The sequence below is a fragment of the Cervus elaphus genome, chromosome 8 (genome assembly GCF_910594005.1).
Source record: "Cervus elaphus chromosome 8, mCerEla1.1, whole genome shotgun sequence".
In the NCBI taxonomy this organism is placed as follows: Eukaryota; Metazoa; Chordata; class Mammalia; order Artiodactyla; family Cervidae; genus Cervus; species Cervus elaphus.
Genome location: NC_057822.1, coordinates 3,587,253 through 3,613,064, shown reverse-complemented (window position 1 = coordinate 3,613,064; position 25,812 = coordinate 3,587,253). Strand labels below are relative to the sequence as shown.

At 48.3% G+C, this 25,812-nt stretch overlaps 1 protein-coding gene across 5 annotated transcripts; it reads right to left on the bottom strand.

Annotated features, from left to right (window-relative positions):
* Nucleotides 1–1,073: 1,073 nt before the first annotated feature.
* PLA2G5 (phospholipase A2 group V) lies at nt 1,074–24,827 on the bottom strand. Of its 5 annotated transcripts, none has more exons than XM_043909035.1 (5): nt 24,577–24,827; nt 6,464–6,513; nt 5,145–5,289; nt 2,383–2,489; nt 1,074–1,667 (listed from the first exon to the last, which is right to left on the bottom strand). In XM_043909035.1, exons 2-5 carry the CDS (start codon nt 6,501–6,503, stop codon nt 1,543–1,545), a joined length of 417 nt encoding a protein of 138 aa, XP_043764970.1. In that variant the 5' UTR covers nt 6,504–6,513; nt 24,577–24,827; the 3' UTR covers nt 1,074–1,542. The 5 variants fall into 5 exon arrangements, with proteins under 5 accessions (XP_043764970.1, XP_043764967.1, XP_043764969.1 ...); XM_043909032.1 differs by lacking the exon at nt 24,577–24,827 and adding an exon at nt 10,127–10,217; XM_043909034.1 differs by lacking the exon at nt 24,577–24,827 and adding an exon at nt 9,544–10,054.
* Between the last annotated feature and the right edge of the window lie 985 nt (nt 24,828–25,812).

The following is a 25,812-nucleotide window of genomic DNA, read 5'->3' as shown; positions in this document are numbered from 1 at the left end:
ATGGGCGAAGCGTTTATGAGGTTTCATATAATTAAGGCTAAGACATGGAAGACGCTTAGAACTCTTCAGCTTCAGAGCCGGGCGGGCCCTGAGTGGTCACGTGAACAAGGGTTTCTCAGATGGTTTTGATGGCAACCGGCACAATGTCATAAAGTTGACACCTAGGCCCAGTCCGCCCACACACACACACCCAGGATAGAAACGCAATGTGCTGGCACAGCACTTTATGACTTGTGCTTTATCGACACAAGCATGCACACACACAAGCATGCACACACACAAGCATGCACACACACATGCATGCACACAAGTGTATGCACATATGCACAAGCCAGATGCAACCCTCTAAATTCATGTCACGATCCACTAATGGAGTGGGGCTATGATTAAAATGATCTCTCAGACCTGCACTTGTGGGAAAGCTGAGATCAGGAAGGTCAAGAGACCTGCCCAAGGGCACCCAGGATATATGCAAATTCAGACTAGAATCCGATGTCTAGTTGCCAAAGCTATGACTAACCTAGACAGCGTATTAAAAAGCAGAGACATCAGTTTGCCAACAAAGGTCAAACCCACAATAAAATTTTTAAAAAAACAAAACTCTATTTTTTTTAGTGTTTTGCTCTGGGAAATCCCAGAACCTCAGTATTCCCAGGTCAGCATCAAGACAGCTTTGGGGTTGCCAATTTACATCATAAGAAACATTACAATTTCTTAAAAAAAAAAAAAAGACCAGAAATCAGAGAGGTTGAGTAATGAGCCTGAAACCACACAGCTTGAGAAGCCAAGCTGGCATTCAAATGAGGTGCTATCCGGCCTGGAAGCCCACCATGGCACGATTGTCTGTCATCTTCTCCCCACCCCCCAGAGGAAGAATGAGGTCCAGTGCTTGGCTCGAGAGGATCCCCGGGGTTTAATATGAGCCCCAAAGAAGGATTGGCACTCATCCCAGGAAGCCTTCTAGTTACTAATCTGCACCTTCATCCTCTGAGAGAGCATGGTTAACGCTGAGTCTAGTGCCCCCAACAGCCAAGAAAGAGATGCAGGCAATCCCCCATGGCGGGGGAAATATCTGTGGTTATTGTTAGTCTTGAAAAGGAATTTTATTTAATATCTCTGTAGCAGAATTATGGGGGTCACTTTTGATTCTGCTTGGGTAAAAATTCTCTGCAAGTTGGCAGTGACTGTGGAACTGAAAAGTTAACATGTCCTGGGAAAGCCACTCTCCTGGGGAAATAAGACTGATCAGGGATGAGGGGACACACAGCCAGCCTGGAGTCAGGGGTGAGCTTTCAGCCCCAGAGCAGGCGTTCCTACAAGTGGAGGCCAGGGACCCTGGCCTTCTTGATCCAGTGACATGAGTCACTCTCCTGGGACTCTCTGGTGGCCCAGAGAGTGTGGGTGTGGGGCTCCTCCAAGCCCAGTGGGACCATCGAGACTCCAGACCTGGAACCTCCCTGGGAAGCCCAGCAGCATGGATGAGCTCCATGCTGTAGTGAGGGGAGCAAGCTTCCTGGCCCAGGAGGAGCTCTCTGAGGGTGACTAGATGCAGAGAAAGTTGGGATAGTATTGATAAAGAGGGTTGTAGCTCCTCAAGTTTCTTTTCAGGCAGTAGACGAATTTCTGGTCGCAGGCGCAGAGCTGCTGCTGGCAGCGGGACCCGTGTTCTGCAAACAGGATGCCAAATGCAGGATGAGAAAGGAAAGAGATGCTCTGAGACACTGACTCCAGGCTGGCCCTGGAGCGAGACTTCCTGCTAGCCTGAGTGGACACCCCAGTCTGCTTCCTACCCTCAGCCTGAGGAGGGCACCCAGCTTCTACCCTGAGGGTGCTTAATCGGATGGAAGGGGCACAGCCGCTAGCAGCCCAGGGTGAGGTTTGAGCCCAGGGAGACCAAGCTCCTGCCCTCAGAGAGTCTCCAGTCTGATGGGAACACAGATGCCCTCCAGAGTTCCCAGTGTGATGGTGGAGACAGCCCTGGCTCTGGAGAAACTCCAGTTCTCAGAGAGGAGATGCCATCCCCAGATTTAACTTTGAACTCAGATGGACCTGAGCTTGAATTCCGACTCTAGCTGTGTGCACTTGGCAATCCTTTGAGTCTGCTTCCTCTTCTGTAAAATGGGGGACACTAAACCCACCCACAGCAAGCAAAAGGAAATATGCAGAGCGCTTGACTCCTAGAGCATGTTGAGCCTAAGACCCTTGGACCTGTCCCTTGGAGGTCAGATACAGCTGACCTGCTGTATCCTGCTGTATCCTGCCTCTCTTGCCCCCATCTCTGCCCGCCAAGATACAGACCATCTGAGCTCTTGGGACAGCTGACCTCAGAGACAGCAGGAACCCAGGCTCTTCAGGTCACCTGAATGGAGGACCCAGCCTTACCGCAGATGACCAAGCCACGTGCGACCCTGTATCTGTAGGCCTGGGTCAAGACGTCGCAGTCTTGTGTCTCCAGCTGGGCGTAGCAGTGGTCATGCTTCCAACAGCACCTGTCGATGCAAGAGCCTCAGATCCTGAGCAGGGGGCATCTGTCCCTTGAGCAGAAGCCACCATGGTGGTTAAGGTCTGATCAAGAAAGAATCTCATAGTGGCTAAGTCCTTCCAGTAGGGTTGCCCCACACTTGTACCAGTTCACAGGCTGGCTCCTTCCTCCTGGGCCCATGGGGAGACTACATATCCCAGCCTCCTTTGCAGGTATGTGTGGTCACATGACTAGACGGGTGGCCAGGGAAATGCACAGAACTTCTAGACCTACCCAAAGAAACCTCCCACTCTGTCATCCTCCACTCTCTCTCTCTCCATCTCAGCAGGAAGGAAATGTCCCAGCTAAGGGCCCTGAGGCCATAGGGAGAGTCACAAAACAGGAGAAACCTGGGTCCTTTTTGAATTGATACGTGATTCACATAGTGAAGTGTGCAAAAACTAAACTTCAAGGATGATAGGCATGGACAACTGTATTTTTTTTTAGATTTACAGAAAAATTGAGGCAATTGTACCAAATGCCCCCTTTTACCCCACACCTAGTTTCCCCTATTATCAACATCTTTCAGGAGTATAGTACATTTGTTACAGCTAACAAATAAATTTGCTGGTTGTTATTTAGTCACTAAGTCCTATCCAACTCTTTTGCAACCCCATGGACTGTAGTACTAGGCTCCTCTGTCTGAGGGATTTCTCAGGCAAGAACACTGGAGTGGGTTGCCCTTTCCTTATCCAGGGCATCTTCGCGACGCAGGAATCGAACCCGCGTCCCCGGCATCAGCAGGTGGGCTCTTTTCTACTGAGCCACCAGGGAAACCCAACAAACCAATATTGATACATGATTAAATAAGCATTAATTAAATAATAACGTATCACTGTTGATTCACTAATCCTTAAAGTCCATAGTTTTTTTTTTAGATTTCCTTAGTGTTTACCCAATGTCCTTTTGTATTCCAGTATCAGGTAAAGGACTCTATATCACATGCAGCTGTCCTGTCTCTTTAGGCTCCTCTTGATTGTGGCATTTTGTCACACGTTCCTTCTTTTTGATGACCTTGACAGTTCTGAGGAATGGTAGTCAAGTCTTTTGTAGGATGCTCTCCTACTGGGATTTTGCTGATGTTTTTCTCATAAGATGGGTTATGGGTTTATTTTGCTGCCTATGTTGTTCCAGTTTTGGCCATTGGGAGCTCTCTTGTTTGGATCCTATGCTCTTTGACATATTCACATCAATGTGGGGTTTGGTTTAGGTTTATTTTGTTCAAGTCCTTCGTTACTCTTGGGCACTACAAAAAGCTCTGGTTCATCTTGTATATTTCCTACCCAATTCCTAGGGTCAGTCATCCATCCAAGAAGCCGTGGTTCCTCTTATTGGAGAAAAGTATTGGAAACCAGGTCTGGGCACTACGTGTTGCTCATTGCTTCTGGAGTATTGTTTCTTTTAGGGCCTATCAGCTGACAGAGCAAAAAATATGTGTGTCTGTACTGACCCATGAATATATACATATCTTTACATATTTCTACATGTAATCATCTGTGTCTACATTAAATTTTATGTTTAGTTGCTAAGGCATGTCCAACTCTTTCAAGACTCCATGGACTGTAGCCTGCCAGGCTTCTCTGTCCATGGGATTTCCCAGGCAAGAATACTGGAGTAAGTTGCCATTTCCTCCTCCAGGGATCTTCCCAACCCAGGAGTTGAACCCACATCTCCTGCATTGCAGGTGAATTCTTTTACTGTTGAGCCACCGGGGAAGCTCCTATACTAAGCTAGCCAGGAGTTTTTACTGAAGTCTTCAACTCTAATCCATCATCACATAGAACATTCTAGCTTCCTGTCACTGCTTGTCTGGTCTGTAAACTCCCACTCCATCTGCCCTCCACTTGTTGAAATATCCCATCTCTTTATATATGTTTAGCTGTATAAGAATTGTTAACCCTGCAGGTTGTATTTTGCAAAGAGCAATCTCTCCCATATCACATGTTCTTCTAGAACACTGCCACTCCCCAGTCAAGAAGTGGAAACTAGGCCCCCTCCATCTTAGAGCCGTTGTGACTGTCTAGACCAAGAGAAAAACAGAAGTGACGCGATAGCATTTCAGAGGCTGAATCATAAAAATGCCATACTGTCTTGTCATGCAGCTGCAGACCACTCCCCCTGGGAACCCAAGAGTCACCAGGCTGTGGGAAAGCCCACACAGCCTTAGAGAGGCTTAAGGGAGAGGAACTGAGGCCCCCAGCCCACAGTCTCAACTAAGTTCCCAGCCAGGAGGCAGTGACAACTCACCAGCCTTAGGAGTGTGCCTTCTAGAAATCGGATCACCCAGCCTCAGAGGAGCTGCCCAAGCTGAAGCCCGGTGGAGCAGAGACAAGTCGTTCCACCAAGCCCTGCCCGGGTGGCAGAACCTTAGCCAAATAAATGGTTGTCATTGTTTTAAGCTACTACATTTTATGTAGTGTTAAGTCAACTGATACATTAGCCACTGAGATTCTGGAAGTTACTGGATGCATCTTGGGCAAGTCAGTTAACCTCTTTAAGATCCAGTTTTCATATCTATAAAATGGTGCTTAAACGCTCATATTTCAGAATTGATATTGAATTAAACGAGATCATGTGGGAATGGAGCCTGGAGCCTAAAGTGCAGTTACGACAATTGGCTCACCAATCAGTCCCATCCAAGGGGGTGCCGCGACCCCCCCAGCCACAGTAACAGCCGTAGAAGCCATAGTTCTCCAGGGCGGGCTTTCCAGTCACTTTCTCAATCACTGACTTCAGGTCCAGCAAGCTCCCTGGGACAGCAGGCACAGCTGAAAGACAGCCCGTGTCCCCGGATGAAGCCCAGGCAGGCCTGCTCCCACCTCCCCACATGCTCCCACACTTTCTTTCACCCTGGGGCTTGGAGGGACCAGGATGACCCTTTTTTATCCTCCCCTTCATGGGCAAGGAATGAGAAAATTGAAGGCAAACAGTATAGAGAAGGGGTTAGAAGTCTGGATGTAGAGAAGGAGCCACTGACTTCAGGTCCTGGCTCTATCACTAATGCGGGTATCAATTCATCTCTCAGAGCCTCAGTTTCCTCATCTGCAAAATGGGGGGGCTTACAATGAATGTCTACCTTTTGGAGACACCATGAGGGTTGAAACAGGGTTAACTATGTACTTCTCAAGCACAGTGGCAGACACATAGTGAGTGACCAAGGAATACTGGGGATAATGAATATGATATCCGTATGCAGCAGGCAGACAGGCACTTCCTGTCTCTCCTGATGATACACCCTTCCCTCCCTGAAACGAACACTGTTTGAACCAGGAGGCACAGAATCCAGGAGCAGCGTGGGGCCTGCAGAGATCACTAAAGCCAGCCCCTCATCTCACAGATGGGAAACGGCGGCTCAGAGGGGCAGCTGCCTTGCCCAGGGTTTTGCACTAGGCCTCCCGCTCCTCCTGCAGTCTCTAGAGATCCGGCAAAGCACCGTAGGGACACCTGTCAGAGGCCGTGCGCTTGGTGATGGGGCTGTAGGACAGGCCTAAAGCCGAGCTCCCCTATGCTGGGCTGTCGCCTCTAGGTGGGAGGTGGGAGCAGGTGGAGGGTGCAGAAAACCTGGACCGGCCTGAGCAGGGAATGTCCAGGATCGTGGAATGGAATATTTATGTAAGAGTCTTGCTTTCTGATAGCTTTATTTTTTTTTAATTTGGTATCAAAGTGAAACATCTGCCTCCCACATCTACAAGCCCCGAATCCTCCACATAGCACCATCTATCCATATCTCCCCCTAGGATCCTGCCCCAGCTTGGCCCGCCGGCCGTTATCCTGTGTCACGGATGAGGAAACAGAGGCTCAGAGAGGTGAAGGCTGTCACTGAAATTGACACGTTCAGGGCAGAGCCAAGATTCAGAATCAAGTCTCCAGGCCCTCTGTGAGTGGTCTCCTTCCCACCACCCTATTGTCCACAAGTTCAGGGCTCTCAGAGCAAGCACTTACTACAAGCCAGGAACCAAGCCAGCGTGAGGAGGCCCTTCATCTTCAGTGGTCTGGAAGAGAAAACACAGCCCATGACATGTCAATCAGCAGAGGTCCTCATGGCCTATTCGGACCCTGCTCCTGGCTGGGGAGGGCCGCTCCGTGGCCCACCAGGCCCCACCCTCTCACGCTGGGCAGTAAACAGGCAACTGAAACTTGAAAAGAGGAGGCAAAAACCTCGAGGATTTGACTCAGGAGACCTCTAGGAGGAGAGGGGGCACCTGTGGGGTGTTGTCCCCATAGAGATGGGAGAGAATTTTCCCATCAGAAACGCCCCCAACCCAATTGTTCCTTCCTGAAAAGTGCTTTCCAATTATATTTTATGGCTGTATTGGTATAAAAACAAATGCAATCCAGGCTGGATTCATTCTTATACATTCATGATATTATATTTATTTTTTCTCCTGACTTTAAAATTAAAATATTTTTATGGCTTCCCTAGAAATCCAGTGTTGAAGACTCTGAGCTTCCAATGCAAGGGGCATGGGTTTGGTCCCTGGTTAGGGAACTAAGATCCCACATGTCATGCAGTGCAGCCAAGAAAGTAAAAATAAATAAATAAGATGTTAAGAAGTCCTGCTTCTTTTTTAAAAAAATTAAAATAGTTTCATAGGCCCCAGGCACTGTGTCTACCTAAAAAATAAGTCAGCCCTGGCTGTGCACAACAGTTCTGAAGGTTAGGTATCATTGTTCTAAGGGAGAAAAATTTGTACCCCTAAATGTGTCTCTTTAGTGTAAGGATTAATTTAGGCTGGTTATTTTTAAGAAACAGAAGGTTTCTTTTTACTTCCCTCTTGGCTGCCTTAAGAATTTAGATAGTCTATTCCAGGCATAGAGCTATCACCAGAGATATCTGCAAGAAATATGGGAATAGGTGTGGTGGGGGAAGCTTGACAGGGCCTAGGGATCAGAGTCCACCCTGTGTTCTACAGTCTCTGCAGGCCCAGCAAACATTTGGACACCAAACATTTGCCTTTCCAACTTTATGTGAATTGCCTTCTTCCCCTTTGAAGTCCCGAACCACTGCCCACAACATCCTCTTTGGTCTTTTTCGCTGAAGATGGTTATTTAAGGTGAGGGTTTGGGCCAAATGGTGAGTTCCTGTTTTCCTGGACCCCTCCCATGTAGATATGTTACAAAATTTTTGTTTCATTCTCCTCTGTTAGTCTGTCTGACCCTGACTTGATCTTTAGACCAACCAGAAGAACTTCTAAGTTGGGTGGAGGAAAATTTCTTCCTCCCCAACAGTTCCCATTTGGCCAGTAAAGAAATGGAGACTCAGCGACTTCCCTGGTGGCCCAGGGGTCAAAACTCCACCTTGCAATGGAAGGAACTTGAGTTCAGTTCCCGGTTGGGGAGCTAAGACCCACACGTTGTGGAGCAGCTAAGGCCGAGCACCACAACTAGAGAGGCCATGTGACGCAGCAAAAGAGCTCACATGACCCAGCGAAGCTTGCACGTCCCACAGCCAAGACGCGACTCGGCCAAGTAAATAATAATCAAATGCTGAACAGAAGAAGAAAAAGAAACGAAGACTCAAGAGAGTTGAAACCACCCGCCAGGAGTCACGCAGCCGGTAGAAAGTGGAGGCGGGGTTCAAACCCAGGCCTGGTGCACCCCTCACTGCCCCACACGTCTTCCCTCCCCAGAGGGGTGTGTTCTCCTTTGAGCTGAGAGGATCAGAGTCCTTCACAAGCTCTAACCCGTGGGCCTGGAGACCCCAGCTTCCCTCCCCAGCATCTCCCTTAGGCAAATACATGCATCCCTAAGCCAGAGTCCATAAACGTCATACCAGAAGGCAAGGGAAATTCCTCCTGTCTTGGGCCGGTGATGGATTCTAACTTGGCCTCTTAGGAGTTTCTTACCGATGGCTGTCTGCTTCCCTTTCCTCTTTGGATCCCGAAGCCCTTGTTCACCCAGAGCTGCTCAGCTGGCCTGGGGTCTGCTGGGATTTCACTCTGATGCCCTGCCTTCTCTGATCTCTCAGTTCAACAGTCCCTCTGCTGGCCCTCTGCCCTGAGCCCCTGGCGCCTCCCAAGGCCTGGCTCCACACACACAACCTCCACCTCCCGAGGGCTCCCAGCTGCTGGGCTGGCCTGTCTGCGCCATCCTTAGTCCAGAAGCTCCTCTGAGTTCCAGGAACATTGCTGAGGGTTCTGTCCACCCACAGCGTCTGCTCTGACAGCTCTAAACAGCCAGCGAAGATGACCCCGGACCCTACCTTCCAGGCCAATCTTCCTCACTGCTTCCTGGGGCTGTGATCGAAAGTGGACACCAGCTGCTGTGTACTGGGCAACTAAGACATTCCAGACACCATCTGTGTCCCCTTAAATCTGCCAGTGGTTCTGAGTGGGTACTGTCAAACCTGCTGGCATGGGCTGCCCTTTAACAGTCATTTGTTGAATGAGAGAATAGCTGCTATTGATTTTAGATGAAGAAATGGACCCTTGGGAAGGGGAAGTGCGTTGCCCAAGGATTCAGCCTGGGACCATGACTCTATCCTTTGACTGGCCCTCCTGCACCGTTTCCAAACAGCCTCTGTGTATTAATCATCTTGTTCATTTTCTGTACTTCATGACGCTTTGACATCTTGGGGACCCTGCTAGGCTCAGCCCCTCCAAGACTAGCTGATTCCTAGATAAAGCAAAAGGTTCTCCTGTGAACAAGGCTTTGACATGCAAACCAGCAGATCCTAAACTCCCTTGTCCAGCCACTTCCTCTATCTCACTCTCACGCTCTGAGCTAATAAATCCCCCGGCCCGAATCACCCCAGGGCCAGGACCAGACCACCAGGGATCACCCCTACAGCTTGACGTCTGCTTGAAGTAGGCCAGCTGGCCAGTCCTAACCTGCTTCCCCTGCCCTGTCTTGCCTTCTCCGCACCGTCAGGCCAGGTTCTCCCTCGTTTCTTCTGCCTCCTGAGAAAAGCCGGGTGCTTCCCTGTGTGGCCCTGCAAGGTGCAGTGCGTCTGCGTCTCTTGGAATCTGTAACAGACTATCTCTCAAATGCAATCGTCTCCTGATCTGCTGGCTTCAGCATACCTGAAGGAACGCCAGAATCACAGGTGGGCATCAGAACATCTTGGGACATGGCTTGTCGGCACTGGGGGAGCTGCACCAGGCCCCAGACAAGGGGTCTGAACACTCACAAAAGGTGCGTCAGAGAGAACGTGGCAAAGGCTGGAAAAGCGGACCATCCGCGAAGCCCAGGCTCCCGGAGGAGGACGTGGGGTTGACTATTTTTATCAAGCAATCACGGAGGAGAGTGAGCAAGGCCAAGAGATAATTGTGGAGTGGAGCAGAGGCTGCGGTAAGAGAAACAGGGAGAGAGGAGACAGCCTGACGGAAGCATGGAAACGTGGGGGCCGGGGGTGGCCAGGTCACCGAGGGGACAGGCTCTCCAAGTCCACGTGCAGCAGCCTCCCTGCTCCCAGGATCCCACCCCAGCCCCGTTCCTGCCTGTCATCTGAAAAGGACGGTTAGCACTAAGCCCCCACTACACAGAAGGTGTCGCTGAGCCCTTCCGACACCGGGGGAGGCCACATCTCCTCTCACAGCCCCCTCCCTCGGCGTGCCTTCCCCCAGCCCCCTCAGGCCAAGCAGCCCCCAGAAGGAGACTCCTCACCAGCGACTCCTTTTCTCTGTCCTCTGGCTGGAGCAGAGGCAGGAACTGGGCCCAGCTGGTTTTAAGGGCCTCCCTGCCCACTTCCCACACCCTGCCGGGGTCAACTCCAGGCTTCCTATTAACGCACAGAAAACCTTACTCCACCCCTCAAGACCCCTGGGGACTTTTTTTTCCTCTCTGTGTAGAGAAGCAGCTATTTCCTGACCCAAGTCGGGGGCTGGGGTGGCATTCAGGACAGACACGGAGGCCACTCACGGTCAAGGTTCTTCTCCATCAATAGCCCATTTTCCCCGGACATCCCCCCACCCACACACACACACACCCACACACCCACACTTTTCTGAGAAGCTGTGAGCTCCTTCCTCCCTCTGCCTTTGACTTTTTCCTCTCTCTCTCCCACCATGAAGGCAGCATCAGAAAGAAAGCCCCTCCGAGGACCCTCATGAACCCTTCTCTTCCCAGGACCTAGACAAAACCAGCACCATACCCTGGAACCCCACAAACTCATTTCAATATGGAAGGTGTTTATTGAGTGTCTACTCCCTGCCAGGTTATTGCTGGAGACCCACTGTGAATAAGACGGAGACCCAGTGCCCAGGAGCCTCCCTTCTGGTTGGGAATATAAATAAGTATACAGTATGTCCAAGGGCCTTACCTTCTGTGGGAAAAAGTCCCCCCTGTTCTTTCTCATTGTTTTTTCTCAACCCATTCCTCCCTCTGCCTACAGGTATACACAAGCCTCTTCATTCTAAACCAAATGAAAGGAAGCCCCCCCAAAAAGAAAACATCCCTTGCTTCTGCCAACCTCTCTCCAGCTTCCTCTTTCTTCTAAAGGCACAGATTCAGGACAGAGATACCTCTTCTTGCCCATCACCCCCTCTCTTCTGAACCCCTTGCACCTGCATTCTGTTGCATCCCTAAGACAGCAGCCAGGGGTCCCCCAAAACCTGGTCTAACCCAATCTTGGGCTTCTCCCAAACACTCCATCCCACTGACCACCTCCTCCCACTTAAAACTCATTCCCTCTGGTCTTTGAGAGGCCACAGTGTGCCCTCTGCCCTCCTGCGGCTCACCCCCGTCTCTCTTTGCAAAGGGCTTGCTCTCCCCTCTCTACCTCTCTCGCAGGGTGGGTTATCCCTGTCCAGGGATTCGGGTCATATTTGTACACAGGTGTATAAAGAAAGCTGAGCACCAAAGAACTGATGCTTTTGAACTGTGGTGTTGGAGAATCTTGAGAGTCCCCTGGACTGCAAGGAGATCCAACCAGTCCATCCTAAAGGAAGTCAGTCCTGAATACTCACTGGAAGGACTGTTGCTGAAGCTGAAACTCCAATAATCTGGCCACCTGATGCAAAGAATGGACTCATTGGAAAAGACGCTGATGCTGGGAAAGATTGAAGGCAGGAGGAGAAGGGGACGACAGAGGATGAGATGGTTGGATGGAATCACTGACTCAATGGACATGAGTTTGAGTCAACTCCGGGAGTTGACGATGGACAGGGAGGCTTGGCGTGCTGCAGTCCATGGGGTCGCAGAGAGTCGGACATGACTGAGCGACTGAACTGAACTGAACTGAAATGTCCCAAGAAATCCCTGACCGTGAAGCGTCTGGCACTAACTCTCACACAACAGTAACCTTGAGTGGAGAGCAAATTATTGAATTCACAGAGGAGAAAGTACAATGTCAGGTCAAACAGCCTGAGCTGCCCGTCAGACAGAGAGGGCTTGAAAACTGAATGTCAAGTCTGACTACTCATGTCGCCTGGCCTCTTGAGGTCTCAGTTTTACCGTCTGTGAAACAGGACAATAACAGGAGCAACTTCATTTCATAACTGTGGTGATTCAGTGAGATGAGGCAGGCGGAGGGATTCGGCACAGTGCCTGGCATCTAGGAGGTATTTACTGATCACAACTGCTATAAATATCACTGCTGTTACGTCTCTCCACTGAACTGAGAGCCCCATGAAGATACGTTCTGGGTCGGCTTCATTTCTGCACCCCCAGCATGAGGCACATAGTAGGTGCGCAGGTAGCTTTGTTGAGTAAATGCATGACTCCTCTGGCTCTAACTTCATTCTCATTGCACTCCCCCGGCCCACACTTTAAAATATAATTATTAAATATACTTTTATAACTATATAAATAATATTATATTGGTTTATATTTATATATAAATTATATTTATATAAAACAGTTTAATTATAATTTATATATAAACAAAATATAATTATAATTTTATTTACATTTAAGTATATAATGTATTACTTATATAAGTACTTATATAATACATATGAGTACTTATGTAATGTATCACTTATATATATAATGTATATATGTGTAAATACATATAATGTATTTATAACTAATGACTGTATTTTAATTTATATAATTTAATATACATTTAACATAAATAAACACAATGAAAATGCCAATACTTGCCCAATGCTTTAGCTCAATGTCCTGCAGGAACCCCAAAACTAAACTCACTGTGTCCCCCTTGACTCAGCACCCCCCACCTCCCCTGTCTCTGGTAATGGAACCAATCATTCAGGCTTCAGCATTAAAACACTCAAAACGCTTCAAGTGTTTTGAATGTTTTAACTCTTGAATGCAGGATTCTTCTCCAGTTAGTTTCTGACCCCAGCACTCAGAACAACACCTAAGCCATGGCGGGATCCTCAGGAAACGTCTGTGGAATGAATTAAAACCCCATAAGCATGCTGAGCCACTTGGTGTTCTGCCTCATGAAGTCTTGTCCAGGGTCAAAGACCTGGGCAGCTGTTGACACCTGATACTGTCTTTCCCTGAGACCCTGGGTGGCTGAAACACCCCTAACCTCATCAAACTATTTGATGCCTCCCAGGAGGCTGGCACATAGAATAGGATTGCCCGGGACTCACTGCCAGAAAGTCTACATTGAGTCTTCCTCCTCCAGGAAGTTTTCCTTGATTGCTCCTTCTATAGGACACTTGCCTGTCTCTGCAAGGTAATAGAACTCATCACACACACTGTCCACTTTGGTAATTCCTGTTGGAAGGAATGACAAGGCTAACAGCTCAGGAAGGAAGAAGAGAAGAACTCAGTATCAGTGAGCTTCCATAGCGCCACAAGCAAAAGACAAGTTTGGTGCTCATGACCTTGAAAGTGAAAGTGAAAGTCACTCTGTCGTGTCCGACTCTTTGCAACCCTATGGACTATATAGTCCACGGAATTCTCCAGGCCAGAATACTGTAGTGGGTAGCCTTTCCCTTCTCCAGGGGATCTTCCCAACCCAGGAATTGAACCGGGGTCTCCTGCATTGCAGGCAGATTCTTTACCAACTGAGGCATCAGGGAAGCCCATTTGTGACATTAACTCTCACAAAATCTTGTGGGGGTACTGTGATCCCATTCTGCCAGTAAGGAAACTGAGGGGCAGATGTTAGTTTGCCCAAGGTCACACCTAGTAAAAAGTGGAATCAGACTCTTAAGCTTGTCCTGTCACTCAAGTCCAAGAACTTTCCATTACACAAAGGGGTTGAAACCCAATAAAGACATAACGATTGGGATTTTCCCAGGAATCAAGCATAGTGTCACATGATTTCCTTATAGACCAGATGGAGAAGTGAAAGCTGATTTCGAGTTACACTTCATAATTACCAGTAATTGATGAGTCGAATTGGATCTTTGGTTATAAACTTTCAACCCAGGGCAGTATGTAACCGTTGGAAATGCTTTGCTTGTCTTACAGAGTTCCTTTTAAAAAATGGAGTCAATAGCTAATGTATAAACATTAGATCTCAGCCTGAAATCCAAAGTTCCAGCTTCTGTTTAAAAGATCTGGCAGTCCTGGCTCTGGAGTTGAGAAGTGGCTGCACCCACAGGCTGAACGTGTGTTTGGCTTTGCCGTGGTGGTCTTCCCCATTCCTCTGCCCACCCTGACTCTTTGCTGCTCTCTGCCTAGTGGCCTGTCTAGGGGGTCTGCCATAGAACTCAGTCTTGAGTTCCATCCTCTCCACATGTTCATCAGCAATGGGACAGGGAGTGTCGTGAGAGCAGAAACCATCTCTTCCACAAACGTGTTTCAAGTGCCGCGCTCAGAGCCTAGTACTTAATAATTGCTCAGTAAATACCGTATAAGCCCCTTAAAGGAACTCATTCCAGGATGAAGAGGTTACTGAAGGCTTTCTGAAAGAGGAGGTGCCTTGGCTGAATCTTTAAGAGTGGGTTGGAAAGCTTGGAACTTTGTGCACTGCTGGTAGGAACGTAAAATGGTACAGGTGCTATGGGAAACCGTATACGGCAGCTCCTTAAAAATTAAAAGTAGACTTACTGGCAGTTCAGTTCAGTCACTCAGTCATGCCCGACTCTTTGTGACCCCATGGACTGCAGCACGCCAGGCCTCCCTATCCAACACCAACTCCTAGAGCCCACCCAAACTCATGTCCATTGAATCAGTGATGCCATCCAACCATCTCATTCTCTGTCGTCCCTTTCTCCTGCCCTCAATCTTTCCCAGCATCAAGGTCTTTTCAAGTGAGTCAGCTCTTCGAATCAGGTGGCCAAAATATTGGAGTTTCAGCTTCAACATCAGTCCTTCCAATGAACACCCAGGACTGATCTCCTTTAGGATGGACTGGTTGGATCTCCTTGCAGTCCAAGGGACTCTCAAGAGTCTTCTCCAACACCACAGTTCAAAAGCATCAATTCTTCTGTGCTCAGCTTTCTTTATAGTCCAACTCTCACATCCACACATGACCACTGGAAAAACCATAGCCTTGGCTAGACGAACCTTTGTCGGCAAAGTAATGTCTCTGCTTTTTAATATGCTGTCTAGGTTGGTCATAACCTTCCTTCCAAGGAGTAAGCATCTTTTAATTTCATGGCTGCAATCACCATCTGCAGTGATTTTGCAGCCCCCCAAAAATAAAGTCTCTCACTGTTTCCACCGTTTCCCCATCTATTTGCCATGAGGTGATGGGAATGTTGAGCTTTAAGCCAACTTTTTCACTCTCCTCTTTCACTTTCATCAAGAGGCTCTTTAGTTCTTCACTTTCTGCCATAAGGGTGGTGTCATCTGCATATCTGAGGTAACTGATATTTTTCCCAGCAATCTTGATTCCAGCTTGCGCTTCCTCCAGCCCAGAGTTTCTCATGATGTACTCTGCATAGAAGTTAAATAAGCAGGGTGACAATATACAGCCTTGACGTACTCCTTTTCCTATTTGGAACCAGTCCATAGTTTCATGTCCAGTTCTAACTGTTGCTTCCTGACCTGCATACAGATTTCTCAGGAGGCAGGTCAGATGGCCTGGTATTCCCATCTCTTTCAGAATTTTCTAGTTTATTGTTATCCACACAGTCAAAGACTGTGGCATAGTCAATAAAGCAGAAGTAGATGTTTTTCTGGAACTCTCTTGCTTTTTTGATGATCCAGCGGATGTTGGCAATTTGATCTCTGGTTCCTCTGTCTTTTCTAAAACCAACTTGAACATCTGGAGGTTCACAGTTCATGTATTGCTGAAGAATTTTGAGCATTACTTTACTAGCTTGTAAGATGAGTGTAGTTGTGCGGTAGTTTGAGCATTCTTTGGCATTGCCTTTCTTTGGGATTGGAATGAAAACTGACCTTTTCCAGTCTTGTGGCCACTGCTGAGTTTTCCAAATTTGCTGGCATATTGAGTGCAGCACTTTCACAGCATCATCTTTGAGGATTTGAAACAGCTCAACTGGAATTCCATCACCTCCACTAGCTTTGTTCGTAGTGATGTTTCCTAAGGCCCACTTGACTTCATATTCCAGGATGTCTGGCTCTAGGTGAGTGATCACACCATCGTGATTAACTGGGTCGTGAAGATCTTTTTTTTCCTTTTGGAGAAAAGGAAAGATGTTCCCATTTGAATGCAGAGTTCCAAAGAATAGCAAGGAGAGATAAGAAAGCCTTTCTTAGCGATCAATGCAAAGAAATAGAGGAAAACAATAGAATGGGAAAGACTAGAGATCTCTTCAAGAAAATTAAAGATACCAAGGGAACATTTCATGCAAAGATGGGCTCAATAAAGGACAGAAATGGTATGGACCTGACAGAAGCAGAAGATATTAAGAAGAGGTGGCAAGAATACACAGAAGAACTGTACAAAAAAGATCTTAATGACCCAGTTAATCACGATGGTGTGATCACTCACCTAGAGCCAGACATCCTGGAATGCGAAGTCAAGTGGGCCTTAGGAAGCATCACTACGAACAAAGCTAGTGGAGGTGATGGAATTCCGGTTGAGCGATTTCAAATCCTGAAAGATGATGCTGTGGAAGTGCTGCACTCAATATGCCAGCAAATTTGGAAAACTCAGCAATGGCCACAGGACTGGAAAAGGTCAGTTTTCATTCCAATCCCAAAGAAGAGTTACTATGTAACCCAGAAATTTCACTTCTGGATGTGTGTCCCAAAGAATTGAAAGTAGAGTCTCAAAGAAATATTTGTACAACCAGGATGATAGCAGCATTCTTTACAATCGCTAAAACATGGGAACAACCCAAGTGCCCAGTGACGAGTCAATGAACAAATAAAATATGGTGTCTACACACCATGGAATAATACTCAGCCTTACACAGGAAGGAACTTCTGAAATAAGTCAGTCACAAAAAGACAAAGACTGTATGATTCCATTTATATGAGACACTTAAGAGTAATCAACATCCTAGAGACAGAAAGTAGGTTGGTGACCAGGGTCTGGGGGAGGGAGAAGGAGGAATTAATGTTTAAAGGGTGCAGAGTTTCAGTTTTACAAGATGAAAAGAGTTATGAAGATGGATGGTGGTGGTTGCACAACATTATACATGTACTTAATGCCACTGAACTATGTACTTCAAATGGTTAGGATAGTAAATTTTAGGTTCTGTGTATTTTATCACAATTTTTTAAATGAAAAATAAAAGAGAGTGAACTGGAGTCCACCAGGACAAGACTGTGAGGCAGGTCATTCAGGTAGAAGGAACAGCATGTACAGGAGTCATAGGTATGAATTAGAATAGCTCATTCAGGGAACTGAAAACAGATGGGGTAGACAAGGGAGTTCAGTCAGTTCAGTTCAGTCGCTCAGTCGTACCCGGCTCTTTGCAACCCCTTGGACTGCAGCACGCCAGGCTTCCCTGTCCATCACCAACTCCTGGAGTTTACCCAAACTCATGTCCATCAAGTCCATGATGCCAAGGGGGTTAGGCAGTGATATTCTAGTAAATATTTAATAACTGGCTCTCCGGGGGGTAAAAAGTCCTGATTTTTAACGTTTGCCAATTTCTGTGGTGTAAATGCCCCCAGCCTGGTCAATTTCATGCTACTCACATCATTCTCCGAGTGCAGAGCTGGGAACGCACTGCGGACTGGGGCACGGATTGCTGTCGCTCAGTCGCTCAGTTGTGTCTGACTCTTCTCAACCCCACGGACTGCAGCACGCCAGTCCTCCACGCCAAGCACTGAAGACAAGGCTTCCTTGTCCTTCACTGTCTCCCAGAGCTTGCTCAAACTCATGTCCATCGATTTGGTGATGCCATTCAACCATCTCATCCTCTGTTGTCCCCTTCTCCTCCGGCCTTCAATCTTGCCCAGCCTCAGGGTCATTTCCAATGAGTCAGCTCTTCTCATCAGGTGGCCAAAGTATTGGAGTTTCAGCTTTAGCATCTGTCCTTCCAATGAATATTCAGGGTTGATTTCTTTTATGATTGACTGGTTTGCTCTTCTTGCTGCCCAAGGGAATCTCAAGAATTTTCTCCAGAACCACAGTTCAAAAGCATCAGTTCTTCAGCACTCAGACTTCTTTATGGTACAACTCTCACAACTGTACATGACTATTGGAGAAACTATAGCTTTGACAATAGAGACATTTGTCGGCAAAGTGATGTGTCTGCTTTTTAATACACTGTCTAGGTTCATCATAGCTATTTTTCTCCAGGAAAGAGGGGTATGGCCCCTCTTGATTTCCCAGAAAAGGGAAGTTTCTATACGTGTATAATAAGAATTTAGGAAAGGTGGGAAAGGCTAGCTGAAAAGATGCACCTGAGTGGGTCACAAAGAACCTTGGGTGTCGGTCAGGCTAAGGAGTTTTACTCTGTTCCTGAGTGTCCCAGTATGACCTCCATCTATAGCAAGATGATGTGAATTCACTAAGAAGCGACTGAATAGGTCTTATCCCAAGATCCCTGAAACTGAAACATACAAGGAGAGGGTGGGGTGACACAGCTCAGCAATCATCTGAGTGATCCCCACGCCCAGGACCAGTCAGATTACAGAGGCAGCAGCTGTCTCCATGGTGATAGCAAGGGTGGGTGCCCAGAATGAGGTCCTAGCTGATCTCACCTGGAGGGATGTGCCTGGTCCTGACTCCCAATTCCAGGAGGGCTTCTGGAAAACTGAGGATCTCTGCATCACAGGATGCCTGTCAGATGGAAGGAATGGGGGCCACCTGGTATTTGGAAGTGGGCTTGTGGTACTCACCCTCTGTCTCCAAACTCCTGAAGGTTATTTGGGGATAAAGGGCAGCCTAGTTGTCCCACATGGCTGCATTGCAGAGCCAGCCCCAGAGCCAGCCCCAGGCCTGGGCGCGCCAAGGGGTCTGATTTGGGCTAGAGCCAAAAAGTTTTTCCTAGTAACTCAAGTGTCTTGAAGAAATAATGTGCTGTCTTGAGAGTGGCAAGTTTCCTGTCCCCAGAGGCACTTCTTGTTTACTGCTTTTCGGAAACAGAAATGTAGTGTGTGGGGTGGGAGGGGTGACTGAGCGAGCAGGTCTTGACCCCGCTGGACTTCACAGGAAAAGGAGCTGCCTTGAAATATCAGAAACACAAGAGATTCACCAGAAACATGTGATGTCCATTGCGCCAGTTAGGAAGGTTAGGTTCCTAGGTTTGTAAAAGTATTTTTTAAATTACATTTTAGCAAGAGTAAAAAAAAAAAAAAAAAAACAGAGACTTCCCTGGTGGTCCCATGGTTAAGAATCCACCTGCTGATGCAGGGGACACGGGTTTGATCCCTGGTCTGGGAAGATCCCCCATGCTAGTGGAGCATCTAAGCCCATGCGGCACAATTGCTGAAGCCTGCACGCCCCAGAGCCTGCGCTCTGCAAGGAGAATCCTGTGCACCACAACTAGAGAGCTGGCCCGGTTGCTGCAAGTAGAGAAAGCTCTCGTGCAACAGCACAGAGGCTGTGTGCCAAAACAAACCCTCAGCCCAGTCAAAAGTAAAAAAAAAAAAAAAAATTAAAAAAAGATAACATTATTTAAAAAAAAAAAAACAACAGAAAAAGCAGGAGCCGTTCAGTTGCTCTGTAGCGTGGAGAGAGTTGTCAAATGCTCTGCACGTCCACCTTCTGCTTCAGCATGAAAGGAACCCACGTGCAGGCTAGGAGACGCAGGAGATGCGGGCTCCACCCCTGGGTCGGGAAGAGCCCCTGGAGAAGGGAATGGCAACCCACTCCAGTGTTCTTGCCCGGGAAGTCCAATGGACAGGGGAGCCTGGCGGGGTACAGTCCATTGGGTTGCAAAGACACGATTGAGCAACTGCACCTTCTTGGGTCCCCTCATGTTTATTCATGCACCAGTCACATCCAGGGATGTTGTAAGAGCAACATCTCTTAAGTGGGACACGGGCTGGATGAGCTCCAGGTCCGACATTCCGTGACAGCAGGTGCTCTAGTATCAACCTGTTCATGAACATTCCAATCTTTTCTCCAGAGAACTGTGGCACTTGCTGTTCCCCTACAATCCGAAGGGTTGCGAAGAGTCAGACACGACTGAGCGACTAAGCACGCAGCAGCATGCCTAGAATACTAACACTTAGCAAGACTTGGTGCTCTTCATTCCTAATCCTCCAGGTCTCATTTTAAATGCCTCCTCTTCCAGGGGGCTCTCCCTGACCACCCACCCAAGGCAGCTCCTCCTTCTCTTCCATTAATTCCAAAAGGCTCTGTTTTTTTCCCTGCATGGCACTTATCATCATTGTCTTTTTTTTATTATGTTGTATGCAGCTTATTATTTGACCATTTTTTTCCTTTTGCAAAGCTATAGATGATTTATCTATTAACACTTAGGTACAAATAATGAAAATTTTATATACTTGAAATGATTTCATGTTCAGTGATCATAGTCCTCAAGATTAAACCAACAAATCATAGAAATATTCCAATGCAAAAAAACTAGTAAATTGGATTTTTTTCTTTTATAAACTTCTGCCAATTATCAACATTCAGCTAACTTTAACTTCTCCCATTAACTTGGCAAAACTTGAGTAATTTAGCAGTTTAGTAATTTCTATTTAGCAATTTCTCACGCCTATTTTACCTTTCTACAGCTCGGCAGCACTTCCCATTATCTCTAACTCTCTTTGATGTAATTTTTTTTTTTTTAACTTGTTTGTGATGTCTGTCTCCTACCTCTTCCACAAGAGAGCAGGAAGCTTCTCAGTCTTGCTCTTCATCACAGTATCAGCTGCTAGCACCAAGCCTAACACTTATTTGGTGGCCAACACTTATTTGAGGAGTGACGATGATTGGATGGATGAATCACTTCAGTCTGGAGGGAGGAGCAGCTCCACTGGATTTCAGCCATGACATGAGTTGGCTACAACTAGAGGCACTAAAGAGCCCCTTCATGAGGGTGAAGGAAGAGAGTGAAAGAGCCAGCTTAAAACTAAATATTAAAAAAACAAAGATCATGGCATCCGGCCTCATTACTTCATGGCAAATAGGTGGGGGAAATGTGGAAGTAGTGACATATTTCCTCTTCTTGGGCTCTAAAATCACTGCAGATGGTGCCTGCAGCCATGAAATCAGAAGACATTTGCTTCTTGGCAGTAAAGTTAAGACAAACCTAGATAGTGTGTTGAAAAGCAGAGACGTCACTCTGCCGACAAAGATCCGTATAGTCAAGGCTATAGTCTCCCCAGTGGATATGAGTGCTGAATCATAAAGAAGGCAGAGCATCGAATAATTGATGCCTTCATACTGTGGTGTTGGAGAAGACTCTTTGAGAGTCCCTTGGACAGCAAGGAGAGCAAACCAGTCAATCTTAAGGGAAATCAACCCTGAATACTCATTGGAAGGACTGATGCTGAAGCTGAAACTCCATTATTTTGGTCATTTGATATGAACAGCTGACTCACTGGGAAAGTCCCTGATGCTGGGAAAGATTGAGGGCAGAAGGAGAAGAGGGTGTCAGAGGATGAGATGGCTGGAAGCCATCACTGATGCAGTGGACGTGAACTTGGGCAAGCTTCAGGAGATGGTGAGAGACAGAGAGGCCTGGCGTGCTGCAGTCCGTGGGGTCACAAGAGTCGGACACGACGGGCTGGCTGAACAGCGACAGCAGTGAGCTGGCTGCGTGCTCTAAAGGTGCACACAGCCAGCCCTGTCTTCAGCTGTTACACACGTAACAGACTCACCTCCAACTTTCACCAAAACTTTTGCTAAAAACGCAAATCCAAACACCTACTTGAGAGCAAGGACGTGTTTTCCTTTATCTTTGAAAAATCAGTTCAACTATTTTGCTGTCAAGAAACATTCCCTGCACTAGCCTTCCTCTCTGACTGTTTCTGTCGTTCGCCCCCCTGGCATGCTCTTCACCCTCCTTTTCACCTGGCAAAGCCTACTTGTTGTCCCATGCAGAAATGGACCCTCTGTTTTGGAGGCAGAGGAAGCCCTAGGACCACCTGTGGCTCTGAAGACCCAAGACCTAAGATCCAAGGTTCTAGGCTCATAATCCTGAGGTGCTCAGGATTCCAGGCCATTCCAGTTGTTTTCAACCCCAACCCAACCCAGCAACCACTTCCCGAGCCATTCCTGTGGGCAGAGCTCTGGTGTGGCGGTAAGGAAGCGGACGCCAGAGCTCAATTGAGAGGTCATGATGCGACCCTAACTGTTAGGATGGGGTAGATGAGGACAGGTCTTTAGAATGCCTGTGGCTCCTAGAAGAACATCTGAACTCCTTCCCCGGGCTTACGAAGAGGGGCTGCCTCCTCCAGATGCCTTCCCTGATACCTGCCTGGCAGAGCTCGCGGCTTCCTCTTCTGCTCCTGGGTCAATCGTCCTAACCTCTGTGCTGCCAACGTCAGAAGATCCGTCTCCCCGTCAGGCACGCGGCCCCTCATGATCTGCTGCATGCCTTTCCAGGCTTGCCTTGGGTCCACCCAAAACCCAGTGCGTTGCCAGGAAGAAGTCTGATGCACCCCCCCCGCCAGTTCCCCGATACGATGGCCCTCTCTCCCTCCCTCCCTCTCCCTCCCTCTCTCTTCCCCCTTTCCCCTCCTTCCCTTCCTTCTTGTTACCCCATCCACTTTCCTCTCTTCCTCCACTCGTACTCCTCTTTCTAGACTTCCCACACTTATCATTCTGTCACTATTTTGTGAGCACTTATGTGCTCAGCTCCGGTTCTGGGGAGAGCAATGAACTAAAACAGACGAGGACTATGGCTATGAGAACTTGCGGCTCCCATGGACTTTGCATTCTGGTAGGAGCAGACCGAACTAGACAAGTCAATGAGAAAAACACAGAATTTGTTAGGTATTGATATGGAGAAAAAACCAGGAAAGGAGGAATGGGAGTGGTGTGTGTGTGCCTGTGTGCATGTGTTGGTGGGAGGGGGCTCATGGTGGGAGTAACCAGTTTAATAGGGTGGCCAGGAAAGGACTTGCTACAGAGGAGACGTGAAGGAGGGGAGGGAGGGAGAAGCTATAAGGACACGTGGAGAAGGAGTTTCCAGGTAAAGAAAGTGCAGAGGTCCTGGAACAGAAGCCCGCCTGTGAGTTGGAGGAATAATAAGGAAATCAGGTCTACCTTTGCTAAAATAAAACCTTCTCCGAAGCCGTTGCCCCGCTCCAAGCTGGGTAAGTTTCCTGTCTCTGTGCTCTCCCAGCAACCCGCGAGCTCCCTCGTCACAGCATCAGCCACGCTCCATCACGATGTCTCCCCACCAGACTCTGAGCCGCGTGGGCACTTTCACTCTGACCTCCCAGCACCCAGCACAGGGCTTGTGCTCTGCTTAGTCGCTCAGTCCTCATGTCCGACTCTTTGCAACCCCGTGGACTATAGCCCGCCAGGCTCCTCTGTCCCTGGGATTCTCGAGTACTGGAGTGGGTTGCCATTTCCTCCTCCGGGGGATCTTCCCAACCCAGAAATCAAACCCACGTCTCCTGTATCTCCTATTCTGCAGGTGGGTTCTTTACTCACTGGGCCATCAAGGAAGCCCTTAATACATGTTTATTGACTGCCTAACTGAATCAACCAATGAATGAACAAATTAGGCTATATGAATCCTTGAGGGTGTCTTGTTCACCTCTACCCCTGGCAGCATCTAGGAACCTAGAAAAAAATGTTTGCTGGATGACTAATAGAAATAGCTAATGCTTATTAAGCACGGTCACCATGCTAAGTTCTTTATGTGGCTTAGCTCATTTATCCTTAAAGCGATCCTTTGAGCAAGGCACAAGTGTCAGATGCAGTTTGCCGATTAGGACCATGAGGTTCAAAGGTCAAGATATGGCTCACCCAAATCAGACAGCTGGTAAGTGGCAAAGCTCTGCAATGAACCTCATAAATTTGACACCCAAAGCCATGTCTACTTAACCCAAAGTTAAATTGCCTTCCAGAGATGGGGGCCTGGGATTCGAGGGAGAAATGGCTAGGGTGAGACAGAGGAAAGAAGAGGAAAAACCTCCCTACAAAGGCAAGGACTGGCATCTTCCCCATCTGTTTTTCTCCCCGTGAGTACCAAAGTTTCCGGCACACAGAGAATGTTCAGTAAAATTTAAGGACAGTTAGATAGTTGTTGACAATTCCTTTTCCCAAAGAGGAAAGTTTTGTGTGGTTTGAGTTAAAAGAAATTCTGTCAATTCTGTCAGACTAACATGAACACAAGTCCCAACTTGAACCCTATGGAGATAACCCTGCCCAGCTTTGCCCCTAATCTTAGGAATGAGCTTCTGGGTAACCTTCGTCTGCTTTTAGGTGAGGCCTTGTCTCCTTAAGAACGACATGGCTTGGGACTTCCTGGCAGTCCAGTGGTTAAGGATCCACCTGCCAATGCATGACAGAAGGGTTTGATCCCTGGTCTGGGAAGATCCCACCTGCTGAGGGATAACTAAGCCTGTGCCCCACAAGTACTGAAGCCTGTGTGCCCAGAACCCATGCTCTGCAACAAGAGAGGCCACCACAATGAGAAGCCCCCGCACCACAACTAAAGAAAGCCCGCGTACAGCAAAGAAGACCCAGCACAGCCAAAAGTAAATAAATAAAATTTAAAACATGAGCGACTCGGCCCACAAGGTTTGATGCATTCTGGGTAAAGGACGCCACAGCCCAAGGGAACTCCCCTCAGGGTCTGTGCCCTGCCCGGCCCTCCCAGGGGCCCCTCTCTGGCCCCTCAGATGCCACCTTCTCAGCCTGTCCCACTCCCGCTGGGTGGCCTATGGTCCCCTGGCCCACCACTGACCTCTCTGGCCCGGCCTCAGCTCCTGTTCCCCTGAGCAGCCTCACTGGGCCGAGTCTGCAGCCCCAGGCCCTGCTGGCTCCCCACTTCCAGACACAGCACTGGGGTCCACGGGCTGCAGATCCCAACGGGTTCCAGGCCTCCAGAATCCTAAAGTCGTGAATGAGAGGGCGTGGCGAAGGCAGTCCCGGAGGTGAGGAGGAGGAAATTCTGCCCAGACCCAGCCGGGCACCCCTCTGCTGAGCCCCCAGCTCTCCTGGCAGATGCAGGAAGTCCAGCAAGAGCCTGGAGCCTGGGACTGGCTCTCCTGCCAAAGGGGCCTGGGCAGTCACCCAAAGAATTCCAGCGGGGGTAGATGTGAGTCCTGAATTATTCAGGTCACGGCCTTATCCGGCTGCACAGGCCTTGCTAATCCCCTGAGCCTGGAGGGATCGCGGCCACCTCAGCCCTGAGCTCGGAACTTTCTGCGGGATCTGACAGTCTGCTAAGTAACCTGACTGTTTGCATCCCTGGGCTCCTCCGTCTTGACGGAGGCAGGAGCCTGGACCCAGATCCTGGGGATGTGATGCCTAAGAAAACAAGTGGGCAGGAAAGCGATCAGAAGGGAAAGTATTGAAGCAGTCGGGGAAGAAAATATACTTCTTTTTTTATTTTATTTTTTAACACCAAAAGCATTTTGTATGCGGTGTAGCCGATGTGCCAGCCTGGATGGGAGGGGGCTTGAAGGAGAAGGATACAGGCGTGTATGGCCGAGTCCCTCCCTATTCACCCGAAACCCTCACAACACTGTCTGTCGCAAATGTACTTCTGGAAGCGAGCTCTGAGAAGGGGCATCAGTGGCCAGAAATTAAGTTGGTGTCATTCATTTCTGATTTCCTACCAGCATTATGTCCCGAGTGCCTGCCCTGTGCCAGCCGCTGGGCTGAGAGGCGGGTACAGAGACGAATAATGGAGGGGGTGGTAGTGGTGTGGGGAAGTCCTTGCTCAGGGAGCTTGGAGTTTAAGGATGGAGAGAGCTCAGGAATAAGCCCTCCACCGAAAATCCTGCAGAAGTGCCGGGAAAGAGAGGCAGGAGCGGGGAGACGGGGGCCCGCCCAGGGCACGGTTATTAGCTAATGACTCAGCTGCCACAATAATAATGGTAGAATTAACATTTGTGGGGTGCTTACTGAGCACCAGGCCCTGTGCTGAACAGAACATGTGATTTATTCCATCTAATACAGACATTAACTTCGTGGG